Source organism: Nicotiana tomentosiformis, chromosome 2 (assembly GCF_000390325.3).
Source record: "Nicotiana tomentosiformis chromosome 2, ASM39032v3, whole genome shotgun sequence".
NCBI classification, from domain to species: Eukaryota; Viridiplantae; Streptophyta; class Magnoliopsida; order Solanales; family Solanaceae; genus Nicotiana; species Nicotiana tomentosiformis.
This window is the reverse complement of record NC_090813.1, coordinates 136,427,785-136,437,670: the sequence shown is the minus strand read 5'-3', so window position 1 is coordinate 136,437,670 and position 9,886 is coordinate 136,427,785. Positions and strand designations below refer to the sequence as shown.

General features: G+C 34.5%; 1 protein-coding gene across 1 annotated transcript; it reads left to right on the top strand.

Moving 5' to 3' along the window:
* The first annotated feature begins 379 nt into the window (after nt 1-379).
* Nucleotides 380-940, top strand: LOC104114379 (uncharacterized). Its single transcript, XM_009624806.1, has one exon. It carries the CDS (start codon nt 380-382, stop codon nt 938-940), a length of 561 nt encoding a protein of 186 aa, XP_009623101.1.
* Nucleotides 941-9,886: the final 8,946 nt, after the last annotated feature.

Genomic DNA, 9,886 nt, shown 5'->3' with positions numbered 1-9,886 from the left:
CAAACCTCTCAACCTTCAAAACTTCAACTTTTACAACTTTCGCTGAAATGCTCCAAATTACCCTACGGACCTCCAAATCCAAATCCTGACGCACGCCTAAGTCCAAAATTACCATACGAAACTGTTGGAATCATTCAAAACCCATTACAGAGCCTTTTACACAAAAAAATTAATTATGGTTAACTCTTACCGCTTAAGCTTCCAAAACTTGCATCCTTCTTCCGATTTGACTCTGAATCATCCGGTAACTGAATTCAACCACGCACGCAAGTTAATACCCATAATATGAAGTTCAAAATAACCGGCCAGGTCGTTACACATATGGAATAAAGCAGCTATATGCAAGTTACTGTGGAATCTATGTAAGAAGAGAGACAAAATGTGGGTTCAATGGGTCCATGTATACTATAAGAAATACAATTCAATGTGGGGAGCTGAACCAAATCAAGCATCGTGGGTGATCCAGAAGATACTAAAAGTCAAGAAATACTTTGAGGAAGCTGGCTACTCAGAAGAAGAGGTGTTGAGAATGGAAAACTTCCTAACCAAGGCCATGTACTTGAAACTTAGAGGAGAGTTTAGTAAGGTACCATGGAGAAGGTTGATATGCAAAAATGCTGGGTTATCTAAATGGATATTCATCTTATTCCTGGCTGCACACAGAAGACTACTAACAAGAGATAAATTGAGGAAATGGGGTTGCTTGGAAGATACTAGCTTCCCACTGTGTCACACAGAAGAAAAAACTATCAATCACCTATTCTTCAAATGTTCATTCTCAACACAAGTATGGGCAGCAGTGCTGGACTGGCAGAGGGTTCATAGGCAGGTGATGACGTGGGATCAGGAATTGGAATGGGCTGAACAACACTGTAAAGGTAGAAGCTCCAATGCTAATATTTACAAGATGACACTAGCTGGAAGCATATACTATACATGAAAAGAGAGGAATGCACGAATCTTTCAAGCAACACAGAGGAATGTTGAAACAATCACTCGACTGTTAACGCATGAAACATATTGTCGAGAGAATTTGAAGCAACGCTTGAAGAGAAGGTTACTAGAGTTAAACTACTATCCTGCTATTCATATAGAAATGTAGAAAGGTAGTTATAAATAGGTAGGAGTAGCGGGAAAGGAAGGGATAGCTGAATCTGGGACTATTGTCCAGATCAAGCTATAAAGAGAATCAAATGTGTAAATATTACTTGGTAAATAAAATTGTTTAGTTACCCAAAAAAAATGCGTTTGGCAATAATTTGCAAATGAATTACCACTTGAACTTCAAGTTCATATTTTCTTGTATGAGGATCTATGTGTATTCATAATAATTCATTCTACGTATCACTTTCTCAGCTGCCCATTTTCTCCCCCTAATGTTGGGATCACCAACACATTTCCCAGGCTTCTTTGGGAATCTATCTTTGTACATTGTGGTGGCATAATTAAATTATATAGCACATCCATATTTCTAGATAAAAATTATTTGGTTCCTGACCTTGAACCAATTATGATAGGGAGTATTTATCATAACTTGTTGTCTAGATGCATACAAGTGCTACTGTCTATTAAATAATACACCTCATACACAATTTTTTTTTGGGAGTTTTGTTCTCATAACCAATGGTTTAGCTATAATTTGAGGCATATAATTTTTGCTAAACTAACTTAGATTTAAACTAGCATTATCAAGATAAATTATCATAATTTATATTTTGGAATTGTGCTCTAATAATTTGAGCAAACAACCTTGCAAAAATCAAACTGCAAGTTGGTAATAAATGCACATGTGACCATACAATAGATGCATCTTTTAAAATTATATAATAGTAAACGGTCCACATGACAGGTGACTGGGCCCATATATATCACCATTTATTCGTTCCAGAAATCAAGGGATCCATTCCCAACCTTAACTGGTATATCATGAGAATAAGCAGCATAAGAGAATTTTTGAAGAATCTTCTATTTCTTCAATATATGCCAATGTGAATTCTCAATCAATATTCGCATTATAATTGAACCGGGATGGCCAACCGGTCATGCCAACTAATATTTATTTTAGTAAACCTCTAGTTTACTTGTGGCATATGATTCCATCATCAAGCTTATACGTGTGCAGTACAAATAGAAGCAAAATCGGGTAACCTTTCATATTTACCTGATATGATTATAGTAATATAAAGATATTCAATATTCCTTTCATTTATAGTCTCAAATGCCAACCACTTTTGCTAATATATTTGAAACTCAAAAAGTTTCTTTTGAGACTTACCACAATATCAATGTCACGAACAATTTCATTCATCCGAGTAGTAACAAATTAATTTTTCCGGAGTTCTTAATTGATTTTTATACTACAAGATCTTTTGTCACACCATCTATATGGTGAATGTCTCCTTCAAGGAGAAAATCATATCATAATAATTGTCATGGTCAAAATCATCATAAGCAAAATCATTTCTTGCTTTAACTTAGACTTTAATAACGTTTTATAAGGCACGATAAAATATTTTGGCGTACCACATGTACGCAACTAATGACATATTCATGTAACCACACAGTAATATTCATTATCTTTTTTTCTCTCAAACCTCTCAGTAGAGGTGAGTTGTAGTATTTATTCAACCATGCATAAGCACATTCTTATGCATAATTTATATCACATATATATATTCACTTTCAAGAATGAGTCTGAATTTACAATGCTTATCACAAGTCGCATTCTTTTATAAATGGATTATAATCGTCTGAATGTGCCTCATATTTACAGACCACATTGATACATATTTCCTTCACGTTTGAAGGATTATTTTGAGAACCATTATTGTTCTCCTTTTTACGATAACCATAATGATGACTATTATTATTTTTGGTCTTTGGCACGCAAACGTTCATTCGTCAACTACTTGTCTTCATTAGACTTATTATGCATTGCTACCGCATTTACTTCAAGAATGGAGCAAATCAAGTGAGACAAGTTTTATGATTTTTTTTCCCATCAAAAGTGCATTATTTTGCATCATTCATCATTATATCATCAATATGGTACATTAAGACTTGAACTCAATGCCTTACCCCATACAATAGCGTGTTAGGCTAAATATGTTGGGATTCAAATCCAATATCATGACTTTATCATCATGGTGCACCAGGACTCAAACACGATGTCTTACCCTCAACCAATGGCATAATAGGATAAAGTGTGTTGAGGCTCACCCTCAATTCATTTAAAAATATTACCCACTTATAATGACCATAGGCATAAAATCTTTCCGTCTTATGTTTTCATATTTGATGATTCATATGAACTAATATAAAAAAATTATTCCACATTACAAAAGCAATAAAAGTAGTGTTGGCCAAAAATTAGATATCAACATCTCTGTAACCAAAGATAAATGTTATGTTGGTAATTAATGTGAATAAAGCGATGTAGTTCACAAATATGATATAAAGTTAGAATAATACCTTAACGAAAACCGTATATTATATAACGCTAAAACATGTCTAAACCTTCAATATATCCGGTTACCTTAGCTTATATTATGCAATCACTAAACTATACAAGCCATTTAGCATAACATAAGATACCACATGCATCTAGTAACAACACCGGATAATATGTGAATACTCTTACTGTAGTACTGTCTTTATCATGCATTTCTAGTAACAATTTAGCCATGTGATTTGACATGGTTGTTTGCACCAAATATTAATTCATGCAAGAGCCATTAGGCCCATAACCAACTAATCTTTGTTGTGCCAAAAATGAGATCAAGGAAAGTACCTGAAAAGAACAAATAAGTATCAGTCAACTTATCATTTAGCAAGGTAGCAAAAGCAATTGTAGCTCCCATGGCAGGCTTTCGTCTCTTTAGGAAGTATAAGAGGAATTTAGCAATTCGTGCTGATACGTGTTATGAAATATAGCTCAAAGTAACAATATATAATAAGAAAAAACAAGCTAAGAGATATAAAAAGAAAGAGAGGAAAGATTTTTATTTCTTCTTCAATTGTGTTATCTTTCCTATTTATTATAATGTCTTTATATAGGTATAAAAAATGAAGAATCACTATTGTAAAATAGTGAGTGGAATGGCCACTATTTAGTGAAATGGCTACTATCGAGAAAAATTGTCACTATTGAGTAGAATGGTAACTACATAAATATGTTATTGAATATATCATTAAATACTGGAAAGAAATATTATAGAGAAAGATTATAGGGATTACGGAGATAATGGAGAAATAGTGAGTATTACTCTTTTGGTGGTTAGGTACATCCAACGTATTGAGCATACTAGTGCTTGCATTATTACACGCTCCTACAGCCGCTAAGAAACAAGGATGACAATCTTGATTGTAGTTATTAGTTGAAAAAATTGGAGTTATATATTAGTTGATTTGGGACAAAATATTACTCTATATTTGTAGTTATCCAACGATTAACTTTAGTGTCTGTCTTTGTCATGTTCACAGTTATTCCACTCTTGTACATCACTCATATTGTCCCCCACCATTTCCCCACTACTTCTCACAGTAGAAAACTGATTACCCAACGAAAGAGCAAGTAGAAATATGAAGGGACAAGTATCTAAAACCAGATCTACTTAGATAAATGGTTTAATTCAATCATATACCTATAGTTGCTCTATGTCATTTGAGAAGGATGTTTTAAACTATTAGAGCTAAAACTGTAGATGACAAAAGTAGTTAACTTTAACGTTGAAAAATATACATGAATTTAATTTGTGTACACTCACAATTTAAAGTTTTTTACGCCATTAAGTTAAGATGACTTATAACAACATATAATTGCCTTTAATTTTTCTAATTGATAACCTGAAATGTATTTAATAGCGTGGTATAACCGATTAAAATATAATAGATATGATATATAAGTTTTTTAAATTGTACAAGTATATAAGTTAAATCCAAACCCCTATACGGTTGGCTCTAACTTCCCGAGGAAAATCAGACAACTACTCCCGTTTATTCATTATTTTTCTGCATGTATTCCAACTCCTATTGCAATTGGCAATTAGTGCTAGTTTTTAATAGTGTAAACTCAAAGTCGAAAGACTTCCATGAATAAACATCTAAGTAATGAAGTAAGAAAGTTTTCTGTAGATCATGCGCATAATTATTATTATTTTTTAAAAGGAAATTGAATTATAAAATAAAATGGGATGTTAACAAAGTCGTAGTCGTCTTCACTAAAACGTTTGAGGCGGTCTAATAAATTTGCGAATATTGCCTCTTGCAATTATCTAAGTAAAACTTGTTAGAAGTCACGTAATTTTTATTGGGATGATTCGTTATCATTATATCAACTTCAAATAATTGTTACTCACGTTAGCCGCCTTGGTTGATCTAAAAGTGAAATTCATAGCTATTCCATTTTTAACTATTTTATAGCCTTGACTGAGCATGTCATTATTGTTTAACTTTCCTCAGTCCTTAAGAGTGTAACAAAAATTTGGAGAGCTCGGTGCACTAAGCTGATGTGATTCTTCGAGTTAACAGAATAATCGATCAGGATCAAAATCTTGAAATAAAAACGTGATTTATGGGCTGACTTCAAGAAATACCGTATCTCAAGTTTTAGGACTCGAAATTTGATGATTCAAAAACGAGGTGAAAGATGACGATTTCAACTATAGGATTTACTCGTCAAAACAATTAAATATTGATGTTGCACCAGTTCAATAAAAGTTATGATTCTATGATATCAAAAGAACAAATTTAGATCAAGTAATGTTCTCTTGAATGATCAAAAACTAAGAAGTTCCTAAAGTCACCACTTGGAATCAATTAACGTGATAAAGAAATACCACTCGCAATTGAAAACAAGATAAAGACTATCACCACCTTTCTTGGAATCAAAAATAAGGATAAAGAAGACAAAATAGAAAAACATACTTTATTGCAAATTAGGGAAAAGCTCAAAAAAGTGAATTTCATTCCATAAGGCAAGATAACCCGCAGAGAGTCTCTTCTTTGATGACTGCAATTCCTATTGTTATAAGGAAATAAAATAACTAAAGACAAGAAAAGTAAAATCCTTATTTTACAAGAAAAAGAAACAAGAATCTTACTAAAACGAAAATCCTTATTCTAAAAGGAATAAAATAAATCCTATTTTAAGAAAGAAAGGGTCTTAGATTCTTGAAATCAATCTTGGGGTTTTTGAACTTGAAAACACGTCCACACACCTATTCTCGGGCATATAGGAACTTGTTTTTGGTGAGCTAACTAACAAAAGGCTAATATAGCTTCTTGATTTGTATTTGCATCATAAGCTCTCACTATGCGCGAAATTCGAGGAAGGGTCGGACGACACGAGTCTATTGTACACAGTTTTACCCTTCATAGACTATTTTCATTGCTCAAACATACGACCTCCTGATCATGTGACAGTTACTTTATCAAATTACGTCAATGCTCCCTTTTCAACAAAAATTTAGAGAACATTCCGTTCAAATTTGACATCCGCACAATGTCAAAATAATCTCGTGTGATGTCGATCATGAGATACAATATTTTTCACTGACAATTAAATTACAAGTGTACCACTAGCTAATTCTTGACAAAGACATCGAGGTGGAGTTTTACTAGAAGTCAATAAAATAGAAAGAAAATGTGAAGAAGCAATTAGAAGGGCAAACCTGTAGGCCCCAGTTGCAACCTCTCCCTCAGCCCCCCTCCCCCAAATTGAAAGAATGAAAATAACGGATTGTATCATTGAGACAGAAATCTCTCCTTCTAGTCAAGATAATTACTAGTCCTTTCATTTAAATTTAAATGACACACTTTTTCTAAGGTCCCGTAAAATTTTGTCAAGAAATTTAAGGTTTCATGGTGACGAGGTAGGCTAATGTGATTGAAGATTGTAGAAAACGAGCCGCGGTACGAACTTTTTGGGTTGTACAATGCATTGGGAAGTTGGAGGAAAATTGTTGCAGAACATGACGTTTTTGCCATTATGCGACCGTAGAATTACTCCGCGGACCGTAGATCCGCCGCGGAGTGGAACAGTAAAGGAGCAAATATTGAAAACTATTTTTATTGGCCACATAATGATTTTGTTGGCCGCATAATGATTATGCTTCCGCGAAATTGCATCGCAGAATGGACCAGACCCAACCCAGAATTTGAAAATTATTTTGTGGCCATTCTGTTGGCCGCATATCTATTCTGCTGGCCACATATCTATTCTGCTACCACAGAATTGCACCACATAATTGAGTTCGGGGGTCATTTTTGAAAATTTTCTTACCCGATCCCATTTTGATTAATAGCCTTTGGTGCTCATTTTGGAGCATATATCTGATGTTTTAGAGAGAAGTGAGAATATCATAGAGAGAGAAGGAGAAGGCCTAACATTTTAATCATTCATTCTTGCCCCAATCTTCAAGGATCATGGAAGCCACTCACTATTCCATTATCTATCCGGGTAAGTCCTTTTCCTAAACTTTCATGCAATAATTGATGGGTATAAGTATGTTGTGGGATTGGAGATAGGCCATGCATGTGCCAATAGGAGGTAGTATGTGGGGTTGTTAAACTATATCGGGTAGTTTCTTGTTGAAATTGATTAAGGAAGGAAGGGATTACCATTGTAGAGCTTTGTAGTTAATTTTGCATTATAGGTGTTTGACAAAATTCCTAAGAGAGTTACACCATGAGAATTCTTCTAATTATTATCCGATTTTCGCTATCTTCCTATAGATTGTTATTGCTAGAAGTGTTGGGACGTTGTAGTAACTTAAGAAAAGCTCAAACAAGGTATGTTGGCTAAACTTCTCTCTTAGAATCGAATTCCATGATATTCCCGTAAATTTCTAGTATGGTTGGCGCAAGTTCCTAATTCTCATGTTACGGGTTGTTCCTAATAAATTTGATAATTCTAAACAAGTGTTGTGTTGAAAGATATATGTACTCAAAACGTGCTGTAATTGCTCCTATCTTATCATGATCTCTTTCGAGAATGAGTTCAAGTAAGGGTGATGTATTAAAACGTTATGACTTAAACTAGTGTTTCTAATGAAAGGCTATTATGCTTAACTTAGAAAGAAAACACAACATGCTTAAGACTCATATTGCTCATATATATATTTGAGGTCTTGATTCCAAATGCCCTTAATTGTTGGTAACCTATAATGATGTTTGAAAGTGAAATAAGTGAGAGTGAGATGTAAAATGTGGCCATGGTTATTGTAACTAATGCATTTGATTCGTATTCGTGGTCCAATCGTAAAACACCTTGCTTTCCTTTATAAATCTTTCTAATGTGATTTGAGTTCTTACATACTCATGAGTTGAAATTGTGTATTGTCCTTTTGTAAAACATTATTTCAAGAATAAGTGGTATGTCACTCGTTAATAATTTTAACTCGTGTTTCAATTGCTAGTCATTTTGCTCTATTCATTGAAAAGGAATCTATTGTGTTTAAAACCTTCATTACTAATGAACATAAAGTTGTGATTTTCGAAATATTCTATATGTTGAAGTCTGTGATGATGGTCCTTGAAAGTAAAGAAATGAAAGTGTGGAATGTGAGATACGGCCACCGTGCCATGAATGAAGAATCATATGTATGGCCAAGAGAGCCAATGAAATAATGATGTTGTGAGTGGTTTAAAGTACTAATGAAGCTATATATGGTGTGAAAGGTTATGAGGTGAATGTATTTATACTTATGCTTCCTTTGTGTGCAAAACAAAATATTTTTGGGAGTATCATTAGCGAACCGAGGAAGGGTGGGTCGTAAGGCCCACACCTAATATTACACGTGCCGGTGTAGGAGTTGATTGTGATTCTTTCCCTTATTTGGGATAAGATTGATATATTGAGATCATTCCCCTTGATTGGGATGAGATTGTTGATAGCCCTAGATTTGATGTCGACTCACACGGCATATGTGGGAAGATGACCCAACCGATCGGGTGGTGATCGGACGCTATGTTGTACGCATGGTGGTTCCTACTCTTGGTAACACCTTTTTCGCATCATATATTAATCCACATTGTTCGTGGAGAGATGGCTTATCCGATCAGGCGTGATTGGACTCCATGCTAAAAATACAGTGGTATATCGATGCAAATGATCTCCCAACTAAAAATAATATTGTTTTCATGTTTTGAAAATTATTAGGTTTTAACTTGGCATTGATTGTTACTTGTTGCTTATATGGTTTTCTCTTTCTTATATTGGCATTCTTTTTTCTAAAGAGGACATTTAGCTTCACATACTAGTACAATTCCACATGTACTAACGTCCCTTTTGGCGCGGGCACAGCATCTTCAATGGATGCAGGTAGTTCGTCAACAGGAAGCTTTGATCCTCGTTAGCAGATACTCTCTACTCGGCAGGTTTGGTGAGCCCTACTCTATTTCGGGCCTTATCTCACTTGACGTTGTATTTGTGTTTTGAGGTATAGCCGAGCCTTGTCGCCGGTACTTCCATACTACTCTTCTATTTTATTTAGAGGCTCCGTAGACGTATTGTGGGTGGTGTACGATGTTGGGTAATGAGTTAGAAGTGTTGGTATTTGGCAAATATGTTTTTCCCTCAAAATTATGAACTTGTAATATTTTTGAAATTTTAAAATGAATATCCTTTGAGTAATGGAAAAAGAATATGGAATATTTTACCCTTCTCATGCTTATCTCTTGTTAATGGTTCTTTTATTGTTATTGGGTAAGGTTGGCTAGAAGGCATCAAGTAGGCTTGCTTGACCGGGGTATCACGGTTGAGCGTCAGTCGCGCTCCCCGAGGTCGTGGCGTGATAAGCTTTGTATTAGAGCCAAAGATTTTAAAGTGTCCTAGGATGTCTCGGAGCCGTGTCTAGTAGAGTCCTTCTTATCAGTGTGTTGTCGA